This window comes from Nicotiana sylvestris, chromosome 8, assembly GCF_000393655.2.
Source record: "Nicotiana sylvestris chromosome 8, ASM39365v2, whole genome shotgun sequence".
NCBI classification, from domain to species: domain Eukaryota; kingdom Viridiplantae; phylum Streptophyta; class Magnoliopsida; order Solanales; family Solanaceae; genus Nicotiana; species Nicotiana sylvestris.
In genome coordinates, this window is record NC_091064.1 from 105,569,085 (window position 1) to 105,592,689 (window position 23,605).

At 37.8% G+C, this 23,605-nt stretch overlaps 1 protein-coding gene across 2 annotated transcripts; it reads left to right on the forward strand.

Annotated features, from left to right (window-relative positions):
* The first annotated feature begins 2,580 nt into the window (after positions 1-2,580).
* Positions 2,581-11,286, forward strand: LOC104219277 (protein decapping 5-like). Of its 2 annotated transcripts, none has more exons than XM_009769932.2 (7): positions 2,581-2,933; positions 5,228-5,328; positions 6,944-7,015; positions 7,168-8,025; positions 10,277-10,468; positions 10,622-10,732; positions 10,831-11,286. In XM_009769932.2, exons 1-7 carry the CDS (start codon positions 2,741-2,743, stop codon positions 10,972-10,974), a joined length of 1,671 nt encoding a protein of 556 aa, XP_009768234.1. In that variant the 5' UTR covers positions 2,581-2,740; the 3' UTR covers positions 10,975-11,286. The 2 variants fall into 2 exon arrangements, with proteins under 2 accessions (XP_009768234.1, XP_009768235.1); XM_009769933.2 differs by lacking the exon at positions 2,581-2,933 and adding an exon at positions 4,420-4,440.
* Positions 11,287-23,605: the final 12,319 nt, after the last annotated feature.

Here is a 23,605-nt window from a genome sequence, read left to right on the forward strand (position 1 = left end):
GTCATTTAATAGGTTAGAAATCAGAGTTTGATTGGGACTCAATTTCTGATCTTCTATCGTAGTTGAGTCCTAGAAGATATCAAACTCTAACACTCTCTTTATCCGGATTATGTTCTCTTCATATAAGGAGACTTTCTCCCCTTATCCAATATGCAACCTTTGATCAGATTAGGAGATATTTCTGCTTGAACAGTAGGACTTATCTCCTTCACGTGCATCTCACATGTGTAGGTTGATCATGACAGTGCTTCACAAGATGGACCTGGTCCATAACTGAGTTCATTTGTCATTCTTCAAAACTTCACCTATTCTTGGGCCAACAACAAGCTTCAATTCTAGTCTCTTTGCGGTAGCCTCAGTCACGAAATTATGAGTTGCTCCAGTATCCACCATTGCACGAGCAAGCTTGTTGTTGATGGTGAGATCCACGTACTGATTGCTAGTCTCGGTAGGTTGGATAGCTTACTTTGTTATAGCACCACATAATCCGATCATACCCAACTGTGTGGTTCCTGAACTCTCTCTTTGCGCCTGCTCCTTTCATTCACGGACTATGGCACTAAGGCTCTTTAGGTCGGGACAATTCCTGAAGCCGTGCGGCCCTCCGCATATGTAACATCCCTTCTTCTCGGCATAGCCCTGACGACCACTCGACTTTTTGGGATCTTGAGTCTTGGAGTATTGTTGTTGTATCTCCTTGCCTTTGCCATGGTCTCCCCCACCTTTGACATTGTTAACTTTTGATTCCTTGACATTGCCTTTGTCGTGCTTGTCATGCCTGAAATCCATCAATGATTCGGCCTCCACTATGGCTTGGTCTATATCAGTGACTTGTAGGCATTGCAACTCCTACTTAGCCCAATTTTGCAACTCGTCCATGAAGTGGAACAACAAGTCATCATTAGCCAGGTTGGGGATTTGAAGCATAAGGGTAGTGAACTCCTTGACATAGTTACGCATGCTTCCTGTTTACTTCAATTCCCTAAACTTGCGCCTTGCCTCGTACAAGACATTATTTGGAAAGAACTGTCGCTTGAACTCCGCTTTGAACTGATCCCATGTGCTAATAGTACATAGAACTTTATCCACGTCGGCCATCTTCCTTCTCCACCATAGCATGGAAGTCTCTAAGAGGTACAATACCGCAGTGTTGATCTTGGCCTCGTCGTCCCTCACTTTGCCGTGCTTGCATTAGTTCTCCAAGTGCCAAAGGAAGTTTTCCACTTCTTGTGCATCACAAACACCTTTGAACACCGGGGGTTTGGGAGCCTCAATCTTGGCCTCCCTCGTCACCACAACATTGCTGGTTGCCTTGGTCACACCAGCATTGACATGCTCCTCGAGTGACTCTATCTTTGCCTTCATAGCATCAATAGTACTCAAACCCTCCATGAGTCTGCACTCTAAGGCAGTGATGGTTTGCCTTAGTTCCATCTCAGTCTGTGTACGTCCCTTCAAGTTATTTCGAATACTCTTAATCTCTTCAAGAGTGTGCCCTTCAAGAATGCTAAGGATGCCTTCCATTTTCCCCAAGTGTTGGCCAAAGATCTCCACGGCGTCCATCCCCGCGTTCATCTTCATCACCAGTCTTTACCGGGCGAGACATCCTCTGGAAGGACCTCCACTTCATCCCCGCTCGCCTCAGTGGAAGACTGTTCTTGGGATGTAAACCCTTCGTTTGACACAACCTTATGTGGCACCTACTGGCTCTTGTTGGTGGCATTCCTCTTTTTGCTACGACCGCTCTTGCCAGTAACATCCTGGATGACATTGGCTTGGGTGTTGGCAGCGTTAATTTCTCCATCGTTCTCCATTCCCTTAGTTGAAACCTTCGCTTTGATACCACGTTGTCACATCCTTAGTTGTTAACTAAGTACTCGCGCAGCACTTGACAACTCGCTCACAATCTTGCACAACTTGCTCACGTTCTTACTATGCCAAGTCAGCCTTACTACACTCAAGATCGCTAAGAGAATGGAAGAAAGAACACAAGAGAATTGTTAAAGGAAGTTTTGTATTTGAGAGAACTTGAATTGTTTGCTTGGTGAATTACAAATGAATGGCCCCCTTTATATACTAGTCTCCTAGGGGCTAGTGTGTAAATATTAATTATTACACAAGTCCTTAATATTTACAAGATAAGGGCTTTCTCTAGAATTCTCTACAAGCCTAGAAGATTCCAAGGACTTTCCTAGCAAATCCATAAGGATCTAGGTTCTTCCTAAGGAAATGTCCATACTTCTCTAGAATCTTCTCACAGATGTTAGCCTTGTTCTTATGTAAGCTTCCACATGACATTAATATATGCCAGATGACGCCTATGTGACATGATGACGTGGCGGGTCATCACATTTTGATGTAAAATTTACCGAAATCGATTGTGAAATGCATGAATTATAGTAATAAAGTTTTGTAAAACAAGAATAAATATAACAGTAGCCTCAAAAAGGGCTATTAGAGAAAATTAGCCTTAGGGGTTCGAGTTGATGAACTAACCCAACTTCTCAAAGAACCTTCGAGACTCGAGAGGACCCTCTAAACTAGCCAAAAGGGTATGGTCCCAAATAGAAAGTAGAAACCGCCCTCTCTTCAAAATCACAGACAGAAAAGCAAGAAAAAAGAAACTCGCAAAATACTACTATCACAAACAGCCAAACATTTGATTCCCGGTTTCACACACACATACACACAGCGAAAAAGCGCCCTAAAATCTCCTTACATTTTCCTCTTCCGTCAAACGATGGCGAATAATTTCGGTATCAACCAACCGTCGTCGTCGACGACGGCAGCGGCGGCGTCACCATCGCCGTCGTCGTCTGCGGCGGATTCGTATATCGGAAGTTTCATTAGTCTGACATCCAAGTCTGAGATTCGTTACGAAGGAGTGCTTTACTATCTTAATCCTCAAGACTCTTCCCTTGGCTTGAAGAACGGTATTAGAATTTAACAACGCGTTTGTCTCTTGTCACATTTCTTATTAAATTATCCTCCTTAAAATTATTAGTAATGAATGAATTTTCTGGTGATTTATTACTTATATTTATATTTATGTGCACATTATTATATCTGACTATTTTGTTGTTAATAGAAAACTGGAAATGAATTATCGCTTAGTTTGGAAAAGTATCTTAATGTACATGTGGTTTATTTTCAGAAACTGGACAAGATATTGAATCGGAAAATTGAGCAGGTCAAGGGCCATTTGTATAGACTTTGATCAGTTGTAATTGACATGTGACACCTTAAATATCTAGAACACGTGCGCAGGGTCGGAAGAGGGACAACTTATGACCAGGTTATATTTTGTAGTAGAATTTTTGTAGGCTAAGAATCTAGGGAAGCAGGCCAGCAAATTATCTAAAAACAGAGAATCAAAGCATTAGTTTTGGGAATACGAGCACAGAGTTGGGCTGATAGTAACTCGCTGAAGAGAGTGAGAGAGGGAGAGTTCTAATTGACTGTGTACTTCTTGCTTGGAATGGGAGTGGAGCTCAAGTGCTCCACGCCTAGGTTTGGTTCCATGAATGATAGTGGAAGGATAAATATAGAGAAACAACTGATTTGCTTCTCCTAGACGGATTATTAGTTGTGTACTTTTTGAATGTTTAGTATGGAATGGAAATAACAGTGAAATTTATCATTTTATTTTGGAAGTTCTTCCTATGCTTTATCCACCTGATAAACATAATGTCGATAGGGAGAGCTTGAGTAAGGATGGTGGAGCTGAGAAATTGGAATTTAGGCTTAGGTTTTTGATTAAGAAAGTGAAAGATAAAAAGAGAATGAATGAACACTTAGTATCATAGTTTGGATATTTGGTATTGTTGGAAGCCTGTAAGGGAAGTAAAAAGAGGAATATGTCCTTTTCATTCAATTTGGAGGCTCCTTCTCATCCAAACAAACATTGTTTAAGCAATCTGTTGGAAAGTTTGTGAGATCTTGAAGGACGACTCGAGGTGAAATTGAGAAGTTGGAAATTAAATTAGGGCTTTGATTGAGACACTGCAGAAACAATGAGAAGGTTTGAATACCTTGTAGCTCCAAATGTTTCCCATAGAACTTATTATGATACATGGATTGCCTACAAATGATGCTTTGATTGCGAGGGGCGTGTTTGCTATTATGACTACTGCCATTGAAAAGTTAGCTGGAATGGCTTGTTAGTTCAGATGGTCAAACTGCCATTTCTGCTAAATATCTTAAGTATTACAGTTTTCAGTGTTGTCAAATCACAAATGTGAAAGGCTCAAAGATGCCTCAAGGTCTTTTGAGGACGTAAACGCAAAGCGCTGTTAAAGCTCATTTCTTTAGTGAAAAGCTGTGCTGATGAAAATATATGTGTCTGTTATATATAAAATGCAAGAAGAAATACTACTAATACAAAAAGTGATTATATGGACAAAGGAATTGAAGAAGCTGCAATTGAGTGAGTTATATGAAGTAAGAACAATGTCAATTGACTTCAAGACCTATTTAAATTCTGTTTTAGAATTTAGGAGTAGTGCTTTAGATTAAATTTCTATTTTCCTACGGGCCACCTTTTGCCTGGTAATAGTTAGAGCAAACAGTGTCCATTCTAAGTGTCTAACTTTAGACCATTGGTTAGTTTGGTGAGGTTGGCAAAATAATGCTTCTAAATTATCTTTTGATTGATTCTTTCAATAATATGGTTTGGCCCATTTATATGTCACACTTTCCTCATGGGATAAGTTCAAATGTTTTGACACACTTGTGCAACCAATAACTGGTTATACACAATTGGGTTTAATCCTCCAAATTTCTAATCCAGTTTGATATCTTTCTATGAAAATATCAATTCCAGAATTCAGATAAACCTGAGAATGTTTTTTCTGTTGTTAGAAAATGTACTATATACAATGTATAAATATTTTTTTTGTGTTACCATTACTGAAGTCTAACCATGCATCGTTGAGTTGACTTGAATAAATGGGGTAAATGGAGAAGCGTCTCCCTTCACCCTTGTGTGAATCACTAGTTTTCCTTGATGGAGTAAAGTTTAGTTTTTCATTGCGCTGATTTGTTGCATTTCTTTGTAAATCATTAGTTTCACAAGAACTTGTGCCTTACAATTGTGATTCCCTAGATAGAGGATTAAATGAGAATTTTAGAAGGGGATGCTGGCTGCATGTTTATGATTATTTCCATGTCGGAACTCTCAGCAATTATTGAAAAAAAAAACTTCTGTTGACCCATGTTCTATTTGCAGTGAGATCATATGGAACTGAGGGGCGTAAGAGAGACGGTCCACAGGTTCCTCCAAATGATAGAGTTTATGACTACATTTTGTTTCGTGGGAGTGACATTAAGGTACGTGGATATATTTTGATTGATATAGAAAGCTTGGTTTTACTTTTGGTAAAGAGACTCAACACAGTTGGTTAATGTGATGCTACTTCTTTTGATCATATATACTTATCCCCAAATACCTATGCCTAAATTTCTTAATTTCTTATTTTTATATACTAGCACCGACTATCTTCTGGACCTTGTTAGCTCTCTGATCCTAGCTTGGTTTTTTTTTTGGGGGGGGGGGGTGGGGGTGTCTCAGCACACCAACGGTCATCTCACTTTGTATCTTTTTTTTCTTATGCATCTTCTTGATGCCTTTTTAATGATAACAGCATCTGAAATTAACTAAACTTGCATGCTGTTAATATCATTACTCGATGAGAAACCAATTATACGTTCTGACAGGGAGCTATTGTGCCATGTAATGTTGCCTATGTCTCTTATGAATTCACTTCGTTTGATCTAACTAATTAGACTAGTGAGCATATATTCAAAATATTTATATAATATTCCATTATATTAGGGGGAATGGTATGTTCTGCTGATACCAGACAACCTAAAGGGGATTTTGTGCAGAACTTTTGTGCACGCATATGTGTATATAGGTTGATATATATTGATTAATCAAGTCAATGGATAAAGTTGCACCAAGACGCTACCAAAAGAACATGTTTGCATACAACATTAGTCTTACAAAAAAACTGATCCAAGTATCTATACAAAAAGGGATCTTTCTTTACAAGTAAAATATAAATTAAACATGAAGAAACTCCTAAGAGAGGCTTTTCACTTCTTCCAAATAATCTTCTGGTCTTCCTCCGAATCTTTCAACATAGACAATGGTCCGGGTTTGAAAATTGGAACATCTCCTAGTTAAGAGATCCTGTAGCTAGGCTCCGATTGGTCTTTGTCTTTTTATTTTTTATTTTGTTTGACGGATCTGTGATGTGGCCACATTGGGTATACTACAACAACTGCTTCGATACCAAGTTAGTTGGGGTCGACTATGTTAATCCTCACTGTCTATGTCGTTCCATATGGATTTGGTGTGTGGCTTTGCTCATATTTGCCGGTCCCAGGCCTAAATAGACTAAGAAGGGTTGCGGTAGGTTGACAACCAGCATAAAACTAGTCAATTACGTTGCTGCCATGTTTCATATACTTACCCAACTTTTTTATTTATTTAAAAGAATCAGGTAAAGTAACGTTTCATTAGAAAGCTTCCAGAAGATGGAACTGAGTATACTTGGCAACTTCCTAATTGTATATGATTGGAAAAAAGATGTTTTTCCCTTTGTTAAAATAACTCTAGTTTTATGTTACCTTCTCAAAAAAAAAAAAAAAAAAAACTGTCAGCTGCTAAAAGTGGTGGTGGTTGGGGGGTGGGGGGTATAAATGAAAGGAAGTTATATACAAGAAGTCTACCTAGCTTGCAAAAGCCTCTCTGTCATATTTCCATTGTGTGATTATCTCTTTGAAGCATTTGGAGTGATTTTATTGCTTCAATTTCTTTGTAGATTTTGTTGTTCACTAATATCTTTGTGGTAACGGGTTTCTTTTTTCGGCAGAACATCATCATTTCCTCTCTTAGCCATTGCATGTTGATTTCTAAGAAAAATATCTTCTCTTTCAGGATTTGCAAGTAAAGTCCTCTCCACCTCCTCAAGTGGAAGAATCATTGGATAACGATCCTGCAATTATTCAGGTGCTTAATCTCCATGTTAATTTCAAGAGATGACACCTTAAAGTTTCTATTGGTAAAATTTGCATGGAAATTATTCTGATTTATTTACCCCGAAAAAAAAACTGATAGTAGTGCTAGAGTTTATATTTATTCCAAGTCTTTTATTCCTGCAGTCACGCTGTGCTGGAGTCCATCCAAGCTCTTCAAGACCAGTTTCGCTGAATGGTGGATCTTTGACAGAATATGGCACTTACAAGGAACCTGCTTCCTTGAATAGTGTGCCACCTTCACATCAATCAGTAAACCATTTTGAACAAGGCAGTTCTGAGGCAACTCAATCCAACTTCGGTTCTTATACAACGCCAACTTATGGACAAAGACACAGTGAACCCGCAAGCAGTCACCATGCTCCACAGCATTCTCTTCTACCTGCTGTTTCACATCCAATGATGCAGGATTTGCTGCAGGCGTATCCACTCCAGGGCCCTGAACCTTTCACATCAACTGTTCTATCAAAATCCGTAGCTCCAGTGCCTTTGGTTACCACTGCAAATTCTTTATCTTTAACTAGTAGACATAGTCTTGCACCCCAACAACTTCCCATGGCTCCTAGTACTAACATTATATCTCCCTTATTAAATGTATCATCTTTGTCTTCTTATGCGTATGCTCCTTCTGCATTTGCCCAATCTGGTCAAAATGTGGGTTCTTATGCGTATGCTCCTTTGGTATTTCCTCAATCTGGTCAAAGTGTGGGTAACTCTGGTGCTCCAATCCTTGCTAGAATAGGTTCCAACACTTCACCCTTATATCCTGTATCCCCAGTTGTAGATTCCTCATCAGGTGTCTTTCCACAGCAACCCCCTAGACTGCTAACTCCCGATCAGTTATCTCTACCCAGATTATCTGGGCAATTATATTCAGATCAGAAGGACCTTGGTGCTCTGAGCTCGGAACCTTTGAATCCCTCATCACTTGCTACTCCAGCAGTCCAAGCGCCATTGTTGCCATTGCCACCTGCTGCGAAGAAGGTTATTTAACTCTTCCTTTTTTATGAGTGGCTTGTTGATGTTTTTCCTGTAGTTATTATTGCCTATGATATAGAACTATCTGCTGCCCTTATGTAGTTCAATCGCCTTATCAATATTAAAGTGGTTGAATCATTGTGAAATTGATTCTGTTTATTATTCTTTTAATTGTTTCGACAAATGACTTCTTTACCATGTAGATCAGCTGCCTGCTCTCGTATCTTCTTTATTTGGGGTATGGTCCGTCTTGACATCTAAGAAATGTGTGATATTCTTGATGGTTTGATTCTATCGTTGTTTCTTCCTTAGCCTTAAAATTCTAAGGTCACATTCATTTCCTCTATTGATTTATACATAGTTTGCTGCATGTTTCTGACGGTAAGTCCAATTGGATGACATGCCATGGCACAATAATGCCTTTGCTATAGACTTGTAACCATAAGTGGGCATACATTTATTTTGGCTCTTATTTGGAAAAAGAAAAAATCTAGAGTTAGAACTTAGTAATAATAAGGAAAATTTTGAGAATGTTGGATTGACAGTGCAGAGACGGTAGATAGAATACTCTTGTAAGAGGTCTGTGGCCCTACAGAAGCAGTTATTATGGATTTAAGACGCAAAAGCTAATCTCTATGCATCTTTTGGACTTTATGGCCGGAAAAAAGCAAGCGATGCTTTGAAGGACAAAGAAGACGTATCTCTAGAATTAAGAACAAATGTCTACATAATTTGTATTTCTGGTGTAAGAGCAGTATTTTGGAGAATGTAGATCAATATTTGGACTTTATTGGGATGCTTGGAAAGTTATTGTAACTGGCTATTCTGGAGCCTTCTTTCATGTACTTTTGTGTACCATCTTAGTACTTATTTAAGAAACCTTTACCTTATCCAAAAAAAAAAAAAAAAAAGACGCAAAAGCTAATACCTCTTTCCACTCTTCGAAGTATAAGGTGTGCCCATAGAGTGTAGAGCATGTGGTGGGTATGAGTAGGTTAGGACTTAGGATGAAAGTTAGTAATTTGAGGTAGGATGACATATTAAGGCCTCTCACAGAGGGGAGGGTGGAAGGGATGTATTTTCAGAGTATGAGAGTTAAGAGAGAAACAATGGCAGAATAGCACCATAGGGTCTTGTGAAAATTAACTCTGCATTTTAGGTTTTACCACTGCATATTCAAGCTGAAAATCTGGAATTTACAAGGATGAAGAAAGAGATTTGGGCCAAAGGAGCCAAAGAGATGGAACAAAGGGCTCGGGTGGTGGGGTGATGCAAGATCAAGAAGACCTAGAATCCAAGAAATTCAAGAAGTCCAAGAATCTTAAGATTAGGATTTCTTCTTCGTATAGATTAGGATTTCTTATTTCCTCTTTTAGTAGGATTATATTTGTAGTTCTTGTCAAACTAGGATTGTTAGTTGGTATTTCCATTTCTTTTAGAACCCCTTCTCCTATTTTAGTTAGAATAGGCTTTTCTTAACCTTATTTTTATTCTAGTTCAATTAGAATTAGTGTTCCTTAATCTCATCAATTTTACTTATTGTAAGACCTATTTAAAAGGCTCAATATGCTAAAAAGACATTGGTGATTAGTTTTTCTAAGCTCTTGCTTCAAAACCGTGATTTATCTTTTATTTCTTTCTTGATTAGTTTTTCTAAGCTCTTGCTTCAAAAACGTGATTTATCTTTTATTTCATTCTTCTTCCTTTATTCAACGCTTCTTGCAATCTTGCGGGATTGAAAAACGGGTGCGTAAGGTTCTGTTCATCTTACATTCTTCTCACGTGAGTTTGAAGAACGCTTTCGCTAGTTTTGTGAAAAACTTTAGCGAGGTGCTTTTGTTTTTCCCTTTTCTTTGTGCTTGAGAGGGGTGCAAAACCTTGAAAGTACATCATGGAGAGGGTTTATGAACAATGATTTGTCTAAGAAGCTAATTATTTAAACGAGAAGTATTAGCTATGGTAACCACTTCTACGTTCCTTGGGCACCTCAAGATGAGAATTGCATTAAAATAGCTGCTGTAACAATCGTCGTATTGAGAAGTGTAGGGACTTCAAGATCCATATCATTTCCGAAAGAGTTGCAAAACAAATGATGCTTCCTTAACAATGCAAATTACCTTTGCTTTGGAAGTTTCTTTGCTTTATATGGGAAAACCTTCTGGTTCTGCTTTATACCATTTTATGTTTCTGGAAGCAATTTCATGGACATCTAGCTTCTGACAATTTTTTATTTTTATTTTTTGTTAAACTGTTGCAGTTGCAATCATCTTCTGAGTTTACTGAAGAATTCGATTTTGTTGCAATGAACGAGAAGTTTAATAAGGATGAAGTATGGGGTTATCTTGGAAAAGCAAAACAAACAGCTAAAACAATGGACAGTGAAGACATTGGCAATGAAAACAAGGGGAATGAAGATGGTCATGGCTTGGATTGTAATGCTGATCCCAAAGTAGGTGTCACGTTTAGCATGTATAATTGAATTATCCACACGCTATTTTGTACTGTATTCCTCTTTACCAGCTCTTGAGTCGTGTTACGTATATTATGATCACCATAAGCATTTAAGTTTGACCATTTAATTCTTGTTCTGTTCTCTGTGCAGCCTGCCTATAATAAGGATGACTTCTTTGATAATATATCTCGTAACACAGTTGCTCGTGGAGGTAGGAATGGGCAGAATCGTTTCTCTCAGAGGATGAGGCAGGATACTGAGGTTTGTCTCCCCCTCAAATAATTTTACTGGATTTTGACCAAATATTACAAACTACTGGTGGTAACTGAGTAGTTACTCCTTTTTTGTTTTTCTCCCAGACTTTCGGTAACCATCAACAAAGGCCTTATCCTGGATATGGTGGCTATGGGCCTGGACATGGTGGGCACCGTGGTGGCTATGGTTGGGGAAGGGGGTATAATAACTATGGCAGTAGGGGCCGTGGAGGGTACATGAGGATGTAACATATTCGCAGGAGTCTTGCCGGTGTCTGCTTATTTCATTTTCTGCAGTACTCGAACAAATGTCAGAGAAAATCTCCCGCTAGTTTAATGACATTTGCTGAGGAGTTCAATACCAAACTGCCAATTACTACAGATACAGGTGTATTAGGAATTGTTTTTCATAGCTGGCTCATGTTATTTTTGGTCCAGTGAGTCAGTTTTCTCTGTAGGCTTCTTTATGCAACTATTTCTATGGTATGGGTTCCGTGGGAATTTGAGTTTTTTGATCAGTTCACTGGGTTCTGTTACGTAATTTACGCAACTTTTGCTCAAGGTGGATTGAGAGTCGTCATACTCCCAAACTGTAGTTTCTTTAGCTCAAATCGGACTGGGGAAGTAAACTTGTCATCTTATCATTTTCTTCGGTTTAAAAATCATATTCTAACTTAAACTTGTCTAGACCAAAATATCCTTTTAGTGACGTTTTCTAATGAAGGTGCACTAGGTTAATATATCGCTTTAATTTCTCTTGCATTGCTCTCTCTGTAGCTATCATTATACTTTTGCTAGTGCTCATTTTGTGCGTGTATGGACCTCTTGGCAAAATGATGGTGGGGGAATGCTTTGGCTGCACACCTATATATAGGTTTTATTCTTATCACAGTGTTCGGAATTGTTCTGTAATTAGGTTGAAAGTTTATTATGGTTCTTTTTGTTGGAAAGTTTGGGAGAGGGTGGTGGAAGGGAGGGTCAGGAGGTGGTGTCTATATCAGAAAACCAGTTCGGTTTCATGCCGTACCGTCCAACTACGAAAGCTATCCACCTTATCAGGAGGCTGGTGGAACAATATAGGGATAGGAAGAGGGATTTGTACATGCTATTTATTGACCTAGAGTTGTATGACAAGGTTTCTAGGGACATTCTTTGGAGATGCTTGGAGGTGAAAGGTGTGCTGGTAGCTCACATTAAAACAATAAAGGATATGTACGATGGAGCTAAGACTCGGGTTAGAGTGGGAGGTGACTCAAAGCTTTTTCCGATGGTTATGGGGTTACACCAAGGATTTGCGCTCGGCCTGTTCTTATTTTCCCTGGCAATGGACGTCCTAACACACCATATTCAAGGGGAGGTGTTATGGTGTATGTTCGTTGATGATATAGTTCTGATCGATGAGACGCGAGGTGGCGTTAATGAGAGACTGGACGTACGGAGGCAGGCCCTAGAGTCCAAATGTTTCAAGTTGAGTAGGACTAAGATGGAATACCTGGAGCGTAAGTTCAGCGGCATGACGGGGGAAGCGGATGTGGAAGTCAGGTTCGACTCACAAGTCATCACAAAGAGAGAAAGTTTCAAGTACCTAGGGTCAATTATCCAGGGAGATAGGAAGATCAACGAGGATGTCACACACTGTATTGGGGGTGGGATGGATGAAAATGGAGGTTAGCGTCTGGAGTCATGTGTGTCAAGAATGTGCCAACGAAACTTAAAGGTAAGTTCTATCGAGCGGTGGTTAGACCGGCCATGTTGTATGGGGCTAAGTGTTGGCAAGTCAAAAATGCACATATCTAGAAGATGAAAGTAACCGAAATGAGGATGTTGAGGTGGATGTGCAGGCACACGAGGAAGGATATTAGGAATGAAGATATTTGGAGAGGGTGGACGTTGCTCTCATGGACGACAAGATGCGGGAAGCGAGACTTAGATGGTTTAAGCACATGAGGAGGAGAAGCCCAGGTCCCCGGTTAGGAGGTGTGAGCGGTTGGCTTTGGCAGGTACGAGAAGAGGTAGAGGGCGGCCTAAGAAGTAATGGGGCGAGGTGATCAGGTAAGACATGACGCAACTTCAGATTTTCGAGGACATGACTCTTGATAGGAAGGTGTGGATGTCGAGCATTAGGGTTGCAGGTTAGGGGGTCGTCGAGCGTTTTCCCTCTTTGTACCTGCTAGTCTGATAGAGTTTTATCTAGGATTGCTAGCGGCTTTTGTTGTGTGCACACTATTTCTCCTGTTTTGCATAGTATGGAGTTATTGTCCTTCCACTTATTTGCCGACTCTTTCGATGTTGATTATTATGCTTTTGGTTTCTTTTGTGTTATGGATTTATTTGTCTTGTTCTTTTCTGATATTATTGTCTCAAGGGTCTTCCGGAATGTTACGCCCCACAATATTACGATGATGTTAGGCCTCGCAGTATTAGATTACGACGATGTTGCACCCTGTAGTATTGTACGTTGAATTTATCGTACGGTAATTGACATCAGTCCAAGGAAAAGATTATTTGGAGATTATAATGATTATGCTATTTTATAACAAGCAATAAGTATGTGTCATAAAGGATAAAGGGTACACGAATTAAAGAAAACGAGTTTCGTTGAAAGTGACCAATTTGAGATAAAATACGGGTCGAGCGATAATACCCGATAATTATGAACTAGTACCATGCAAGGTACCATATGACCACGGTAGTATAATGTATAAAGTATATTAAAAATGAGTAGTATTTTTAGGTAATTTGAGATAATTCTTAATTATACGAGTAATTGGTTAATTACCGGATAACGGGACATTACCTAATTAATTAATGAATTATGAGATAAGCCTAACACCCCTCCCCCAAGAAATGTAACGTGGCAGCATTTGCTAGCCTAGAAAATGACTCTTTAATCTTCTTGAATAGGTGGCTATCTAGGATTTATTTGGAATTAATAAGTAAAGACTTATGATAAGTCTTATTTCATTTTTCAATTTGGACAAAAGAAGCCCAATGTTCTTAACAAGAATGATTATCATTCTTCCTAGTTTAAAGCATTTCTTTGTTCAAAGAATGGACCCTTAACTTTAAATGCACATTCTCCACAATAATGGCCTTTAGCTCTTTTTCTACAAGAAGATTAATAATCAAGGAGAACCGACAAGATTTTAGTTACTCCAGAGTTCTTAAGTTCTGATGCATTCCAAAGTTCTTTCCTATTTGTAAGCAAGCTTCTAAATAACGAGTCCAACAACAACAATTCATTTTGCCTTTCAAAAACAGAAGTTATTCAATCCACAAAGACTTCCAACGAATTCTTGCAACAACACAATTCCAATGAGAATTGTTAGAATCGTAGCAATGTAAAATTTTTACGATTCTAAAGATGTACGGTGCAATCTTCTCCAAGAATATTATACGGAACTTTTCCTACTCCAGGTATGTTAAGGCATCCCTTCTTTCTTTGGCATGATCCATACGATGCAAACGAAATGAACAAATGCACAATTTCCATAAATGGCACTATTCATAGAAATGCTAGAGATGCTTATGTTCTTGATTCTCCATGTGTCTTATTATTCTATCGTCTGTTCATGGGTCTCAGAAAAATATGTATTGATAAAGTTTATCCGAAAGGCATATTGGGTTTTATGGCATTCCGAGAAAATCTTATTAACGTATTTGTTATGCATTTCATGCATTTATACATGTACATTGACCCATGACTAAGACGACGTTATATACGCGTATATATGTATATGGGATATGGGAAAAGGTTACGGCGTTATATACGCACCACCACCTGTTCAGCTAGTATACGTTGATGATTTGCCCACAGTGGCCGAGATGATATGATGGGATGCCCTCAGAGGCTTGATGATGTTATGAACACATGTACCTATGCATGACATGACATTCATACGCATATGCATGACACTATAAGTATTTCATGATTTACAGAGTTATCCAGACTTATAGGTTGAGTTATTTACTCTATATTTCTTCCATGTCTGTTATGTACTTATTTATGTGCCTTACATACTCGGTATATTATTCGTACTGACGTCCATTTTTACCTGGGGACGCTGCGTTTCATGCCCGCAGGTCCCGATAGACAGGTTGAGAGCCCTCCAAGTAGGCTATCAGCTCAACGGAAGATGTTGATGCACTCCATTTGCTTCGGAGTTGCTTGATTGGTTAGTATGATTTAGATGTGTATTATTTGGTATGGCGGGGCTCTGTCCCGACCTTTATGAAAATTATATATTCTTAGAGGCTTGTAGACAGATGTCATGTACGTAAAAGATGTAATGGCCTTGTCGGCCCATGATCAATACACGAGTGGCTATTTTGGTCTTATAGGCCCGTACTTCATATGTATAAGTTTGTATTCCCTCATGCTTTACTCCGATTCATTTACCTTTAATAGAATGACATGAAAGATACGTTACGTTGGTGCTCGGTTGAGTAAGGTACCGAATACCCGTCGCGGCCCATCGGTTTGGATCATGACAAAAGTGGTATCAGAGCAGTTCTGTCCTAGGGAGTCTACAAGCCGTGTCTAGTAGATTCTTGTTTATGGGTGTGTCGTGCACCACACTTATATGCAGGAGACTACAAGGTATTTAGGACTGTCACTCTTTCTTCTTACTCTAGATCGTGTGGTAGAGTTCACTTATAAGAATTCAAATTACGAACTTCTATTTTATTCGTAATAATACGATGCCTATGTTCAGAAAGATGATCACTAAGAGATATAGCTGTGGAAGTGTTGAATTAGAGGAATTTGATTTTGTATCTTGCTTATGATGAGTAAATGCGAGGTCTTCAACAGATCATGCATGTACTAAAAGGTGCATGGTTCTTGATAAGGAGATTTTAGGAAAGAATACTTATCCACTCTTGCGGTAAAAAGGAATAACGGAATAGGAAGTTAGATACAAGCTGCAGCAAGTAAAAGAAGCAAGGTGAAGAAGGGTACAAGGTACCCAATTAATAAAGATTATCATTATTTACCATTCAGGAAAGGAGATATAAGCATTTTGAATTACCTTCAACAGGAATAGATGTACGTACAATCGGCCGCACCTATCTCAGTCATGCCCTATGGGAGCTAACGAATATGGTTTAAGAGAAGGACAGGATAGTAGAATCTGGATGGGGTTAGATTAATCCAAAATAAGGAATGGATGGTTTGCGTTAGTTGATATTTCCGAAGGATATTACAAAGGTCTAATAGATCTCCTTGTGAGATACCCAGGTGGTGCACTCTAGAATATTACAATTAGATGAGAATACTAGCGTGATCAAAAAAATTCCGAAGATAGGCACTGAAAGCTTGGAAGGGATAAATATTACCTTAGTGTGACTCTCGTCCCTAGTAGAGCGAGGGGGTTGAGCAACCCCAAAAGCCGATGAATGAGCAAGGAGAGCTAAAAGCGAAAGAATATCTTGTTGAAAGTTTTAGAATAAAGTGATAGACAGAAATGTTAGCAGGAAATAAGAAGAGAGCTAATGAAGTATTAAGAGTAAGATGTGATACCTGAATGCTAACGATAGGTCAAAAAGATGACAGTATTACAGAATCTATAGTTAAATGAAGAAAGAGACGAGGGGTGATGGGCTTTAAGACAACAAAAGAATATAGGCCATACAGTCATGTCCTCATTTCAAGAAATAAGTTCGTGACTCTAACGTGATTAACAGAAGGGAATGTTAGACCCCAGAGTAATGGAAATCAATATGGACTCGTGAACAAGATAAACTAAACATGAATTAGGAACTGAGTGATTTGATAATAGTCAGCATCATGAGAATTTTAGATTGCATTTCGGCAATAATAGAATGGACAACAGAAGAAGATCCATGACGAATTCAGAGGATGGTCATTTAGGAAAACGCTTCCCTAAAGCAAGCAATGTGAGAAAAGTTAAGCTTAAGGGACTATATGTGCCACTTACACTAAGTGCCACCATTGCGAGTGAGGAATTTTGTTATCCTTGGTACATAAGGATTACCACAAGGCGATTAAGGATCATTGATGATGCGAAAAGACGCCAAAGATGGAGAGGAAAAACATCTATAGGCATGTCGTCGTAACTCCAAGTCTTAGTACTCCCCTAAAGGGGGGAATATGGAATGGTAAAGGAAGAGTGTGATAAAAATGAGAAAGGAATGAGATTGTACTTATCCAAATCCTATAGATATGCTATGATTCCAAATTGTTATGTAAGCACGACATCAGAATAAGGAAGTAAGGGTTCCTGCCCGGAAGATTATTAATAAATAAGGAACCAGTGCTAGAGGTAAGTTAGACAAGGGAAATAACCTAAGAGAGATTACATGAAATATGGATATGAGAATGGGTCGATGAGTAGTTAGTAGTTGATTCAGGAAGAGCCTAGTCATGGATAGACAAGGAGTTATAGACAAATCACCAGATCATGCAAGATAAATGTAGTAAACCCCAACATGGAGAATTCAGCCTCACAGTAATGTCATTATAATACTTGAGATATATTCAAATAGGAGTCGGGGTAGTTAAAGGTACCGTATGAGTGTTATGGGGATAAAAGAAAGTACCACTAGGAAGGCAGTCAAAATACCAGTTCAGAAGCAACCTTAAAAGCACAAGGGCACTGAGGTAGGCAACTACGGATGATTATAGGCAATGAAGCACATCAAAAGGTCCGTAATAAGCTCACAACTTTACGAGAGTCAAGGGTTCTCCCTAAGTATACGACGAAAGACTAGCTGATGAGATAAGGAAGAAGGCTTCAACCTAAGCACAACGACCTAAAGAGGAAATGGCCGTGTGACAACAGTCTCACAACAACATTATAAGCACTCCAAAGGAAAGTGGCACCTACCTGATTAATGAACGAGAAGTAAAATTTAAAAGTAATATTGGAGATCATATGAGTTGCACGAAAACTCTGGCATACGTGGGAACTAAGATAAGCTAAGGATGCACGCAACAAGGGGGCAAAAAGATCAGGAAAAGTAATAGCTTACGTTAAAGAAAGCTAAGAAAGAACAAAAGGAATTATTCAATCAATGATCTCGAGTTGGTGACGTCATGAAAACACTTAAAAGTTTGGAGTTCTATACCTGCAACATATACAACCGTAGAAGATTCTGGTATATGTCAAAAGAAAGAATTGAGCCCAGGTCATAGACGAAGGATTGAATTGTTAAAGGATTTTATCATGAATATCCCTCAGCGCCTATGAAAGGCTAAAGTAATAACTAATACTAGGAGCTGCAAATCGGAAGATAGCTTAAGCCTATATAAAGGCTGATCAGAAAGAAGAGGAAACTAAAGAGTTACATCGACTAAGAAAAACAGGAGGGACCAAGAGAATTATAGACCTCAGGATTACCCTTAAATAGCAGAGGTATAAGAGAGATAGTACAATAGCCATATTTTATAACGGCTCTACGATGAAACAAATGGAAGAGTACTAGCCTCATAAGAAGTCAGTATGAATCTCCCACCGGATTGTGTATGCATCAAAGGTGCAAGTATTATAATAGAGCTTTAGGTTGTGGAGGTAAATTATGCCTATATGGAAGGGAGGTTATGAAAGAGATAGAAGAATGTGAGGCAATATTTTAAGGTAAGTAAGGAAAAGGTGAACAACATACAAGATACTCAAATACAGAAGGTTATGAATAGTCCATACTGCAAAAAAGGGTCTAGGAGCGCGGGGATTCAGTATCCATGAATGATAGCAGCGTCGTCAATGGCATACCTTCTAGCCTATGGTTTCTAAGTACCGAAAGGTCTAATTAGAGAGTGAAAGAAGAGTTAGAGACGATGTGATGTCTCGATGTTCTAGAAAAGCATAAGGAAATTGGTTGCAAGCTAAAGTATGATGTAACGACAAGGTTTTAGAAAGATAGGAGTAAGGATAAGAGAAGGGCAAGTGAGAAGATGACGAAAATGGATAAGTCCTCGGGATTAAGCCCGTAAAAACAAGGGAGTTGATGGTTCCTCTAAGTTATAGAAATCTCAGTATAATCTGAATGAACTCAAAGGAGTCTAAGACTAGTAGCATTTAGAAGAGATGAGATGCTGCCATGGTAATAGAATAATAATGTAATTGTGATAGATAAAGGATGACGTTTGGGCCTTCGATTGAGTAATGATCTAACAAAGAAAAGAAAGGGATCTCATGAATTGGACATGATTAAAATACCCACACAAGGTGAATCACATTGGGATGCTATAAAGTACGGTTATGAAAGTATAGTATCACTCATAGGTGGATCAATCTAATTACTCAAGATGCCCTAATGAGACACAAACCCTAGCGGCAGTGTTACATAAGAGATCAAGTTATCAGTGGTAGATGATGGATCAACATTAAGGTGAATCAACAATAGATGGATAAAAGTTCAACAGTATGAGATGGGATTAGACCATCGGTCTTAAGAATAAGCAACGAGAGTAACCTGGAGTTGGTTGCAGACCGCAATAACGATAAATCAATGTAAGAGTTACGGTAGAGTATGACCTACGTAGATGCAGTAAAGTCATACAAATGGATAACCAGGTCAATGAAATAAGATATATCCATATTCGCAAGTTCTACAAAGTACCGAGCAAAGAACTTCAGTACACCTATAGATGCCCAGAAAGGCATCCTATTAAGCCTTGTATATGTTTATAAAGTAAGGCCTAGAGATTATATAAAAGCTAGAGGAAAAAGGAGAGAAGAGTAGCATAGGCACAAGGCCAGTATCGTAGAGGCTGCATGATAGAAGGTAGCAACAGTTATGAGATTGGAAGGAATTCGATCACAATTCAAGGCGTGGGAAAGAGGTCTAAATATCAAGGAGAGTATTAAGCTATTCACAAGAGCTATAAGTTATGAAAATGATAAGAGCAACAGTCAACATTCGAGGACGTATGTTCCAAAGGGGAGAATGATGTTACGCCCCACAATATTATGATGATGTTATGCCTCGCAGTATTAGATTACGATAATGTTGCACCCTGTAGTATTGTACGTTGAATTTATCGTACGGTAATTGACATCAGTCCAAGGAAAAGATTATTTGGAGATTATAAGGATTATGCTATTTTATAACAAGCAATAAATAAGTGTCATAAAGGATAAAATGGTACACGAATTAAAGAAAATGAGTTTCGTTGAAAGTGGCCAATTTGGGATAAAATACGGGTCGAGCGATAATACCCGATAATTATGAACTAGTACCATGCAAGGTACCATATAACCACGGTAGTATAATGTATAAAGTATATTAAAAATGAGTAGTATTTTTAGGTAATTTGAAATAATTCTTAATTATACGAGTAATTGGTTAATTACCGAGTAACAGGACATTACCTAGTTAATTAATGAACTATGAGATAAGCCTACAAGAAATGTAACGTGGCAGCATTAGCTAGCCTAGAAAATGAATCTTTAATCCTCTTGAATAGTTGGCTATCTAGGATTTATTTGGAATTAATAAGTAAATACTTATGATAAGTCTTATTCCATTTTTCAATTTGGACAAAAGAAGCCCAACGTTCTTAACAAGAATGATTATCATTCTTCCTACTTTAAAGTATTTCTTTGTTCAAGAATTGACCCTTAACTTTAAATGCACATTCACCACAATAATGGCCTCCAGCTCTTTTTCTACAAGAAGATTAATAATCAAGAATAACCGGCAAAATTCTAGTTACTCCAGAGTTCTTAAGTTCTGTTGCATTCCAAAGTTCTTTCCTATTTGTAAGCAAGCTTCTAAATAACGAGTCCAACAACAACAATTCATTTTGCCTTTCAAGAACAGAAGCTATTCAATCCACAAAGACTTTCAACGAATTCTTGCAACAACACAATTCCAATGAGAATTGTTAGAATCGTAGCAACGTAAAATTTTACTGTTCTAAATATATACGGTGAAATCTTCTCCAAGAATATTATACGGAACTTTCCCTACTCCAGGTATGTTAAGGCTATCCCTTCTTTCTTTTGGCATGATCCATACGATGCAAACGAAATATTCAAATGCACAACTTTCATAAATGACTATATTCATAGAAATGTTAGAGATGCTTATGTTCTTGATTCTCCATGTGTCTTATTATTCTATCGTCTGTTCATGGGTCTCAGAAAAATACGTATTTGATAAAGTTTATTCGAAAGGCATATTGAGTTTTATGGCATTCCGAGAAAATTTTATTAACGTATTTCTTATGCATTTCATGCATTTATACATGTACATTGACCCATGACTCAGATGGCATTATATACGCGTATATATGTATATATGTATATGAGATATGGGAAAAAGTTATGACGTTATATATGTACCACCACCTGATTAGCTGGTATACGTTGATGATTTGCCCACAGTGGCCGAGATGATATGATGAGATGCCCTCAGAGGCTTGATGATGTTATGAACACATGTACCTATGCACGACATGACATTCATACGCATATGCATGACACTATAAGTATTTCATGATTTACAGAGTTATCCAGACTTATAGGTTGAGTCATTTACTCTATATTTCTCCCATGTCTGTTATGTACTTATTTATGTGCCTTACATACTCGATACATTATTCGTACTGACGTCCCTTTTTGCCCAGGAACGCTGCGTTTCATGCCCGCAAGTCCCGATAGATAGGTCGAGAGCCCTCTTAGTAGGCTATAAGCTCAGCGGAAGATGTTGGTGCGCTCCATTTGCTTCGGAGTTGCTTGATTGGTTAGTATGATTTAGATGTGTATTATTTGGTATGGCGGGGATCTGTCCCGACCTTTATGAAAATTATATATTTTTAGTGGCTTGTAGACACATGTCATATACGTAAAAGATGGTATGGCCTTGTCGGCCCATGATCAGTGCACGAGTGGCTATTTTGGTCTTATAGGCTCGTACTTCATATGTATAAGTTTGTATTCCCTCATGCTTTACTCTGATTCATTTACCTATAATAGAATGATATGAAAGATATGTTATGTTGGTACTCAGTTGAGTAAGGTACCAGGTACCCGTTGCGGCCCATCAGTTTGGGTCGTGACACGAAAATAACCTCCCTGCCCTCCGGGATAGGGGTAAGGTCTGCGTACACTCTACCACCTAGACCCCACTAGTGGGATTCTACTGGGTTCTTGTTGTTGTTGTTCGAAATGTAGACTAAAAAATGGTGGACGTCTTTCAACAGTTTTGCTGTAACATGCTCATTGTCTGTGAAAATTGATTTTCACGTCTCTATTGTTATATATACAGTCAAACTTCTCTATAACAACATCATTTGTTCTGAAATTTTTCGGCTTTTATAGTGAATGGTTGTTATACACCTATAATAGCATTTGGCATTTAAATACAGTTTGGCTGTTATAGACAAAGATTATCCAAAAACTAATTGTTTTTCTTTTATAATATTATATATAAAAGATTAATAAAATATTTAAATTCAAAATCTCAAAAGATATAAATATTTCACGAATTAAATGCTAAAGAAATCTAATACATTATTAAAAATTTCTTAACTAAACGCACATATATTTAAACTCTAAGGCACACAATTAAAAAATACGAATAGGTTACGTTCACATATTATTGGTCATTGTCCAATATAAGATATATCATGTGTACATCTTCAAATAAAAAAGAATGATATGCATATCTTCAAAAAGTATAAATAGATCTTTTAAGTATCTTTTGGCATTTTTCTAATGCAAAATATATCATTTGTAGATCTTTACTTATAAAAATATTTGATGTGCATATGTTTATGGAACATACTGCTATCCTTAAAATAATATATATAGCTATTATAAGTTGTACATTAAAGTTATAAAATATTTGCTTAAATATTTAGAATTATTATTATTAATAATCTTAGAATCTACATGGCTGTTATAGAGGGAATAATTTTACAAAGAGCGTACTGTCATAAAGATGGCTATTGCTGTTATATGTAGAATAGTGTTATAGAGAAGTAAAATATAACATAAAAAATCGGTTCTGAGAAAAACTAGGCTTTTATAGTGAATGCCGGTTATATAGAAATACTGTTATAGAGAGGTCTGACTGTATTAGACATTTAACGGTCATTCATTTCTAGCATCATTGTCTCATTCTCGATTATTATTGAATTTAGTCCTAACTTTATGTGGAGATATCTCTTGAAAAATATTCAGATATTGAAATATATTTCTTACGAATAATGAAGTTAATGTTACGCTTGTTAAACAGGCAAGCTGCAAAATAGTTAATGTCATCAAACCATTAAGTTATGTTTGAACTCTAAATATTATGTCAAACTGCAATAAACCTTTCAGTTTAAAGAAACACTATAATGTCTTTTCTCGAGTTACTTCCCATGGCCATGAGAGGGAATAGGAGCATAATTTTGGGAGGGAATCAGCGATGGTCCTTCTAATTAACATGTTGTGTTGAAATATTTTCTGGACAATTGACTAATGTCTATATATGTATACTTTCCCCTGCTGAGATGGTGGACCCAGGATTGTTCTAACTGGCCACGTGCATATATTGCTGACTCGTTGTAGTATTAATTTGAAAATTTCAAAGTAAATGGAGTAATATATTTCATATTATTCCTGATGCCAGATTGCAATTTGGTAAACACATCACCACCACGTGGGGAGGAAACGATGTGTGTGCTTTTACTAGGGATCCCCATTTACTATATATACCGTCAATATCCTTTTTATCCTATCACTTTATCTTACATTAGGAGAAAACCTAGGCCTTTAAAATAGAATATTTTTGCTCATTTGCATTTGCACTGATTGTTATTTGTATTAACTTGTAGCACTATATATATAAAGTTGGATCTTGTGTGCTTTTCTTTTAGGATCGAGAGCATTGATTCTCTATCAGAAAGAATAAGTAAAGCTAGCTG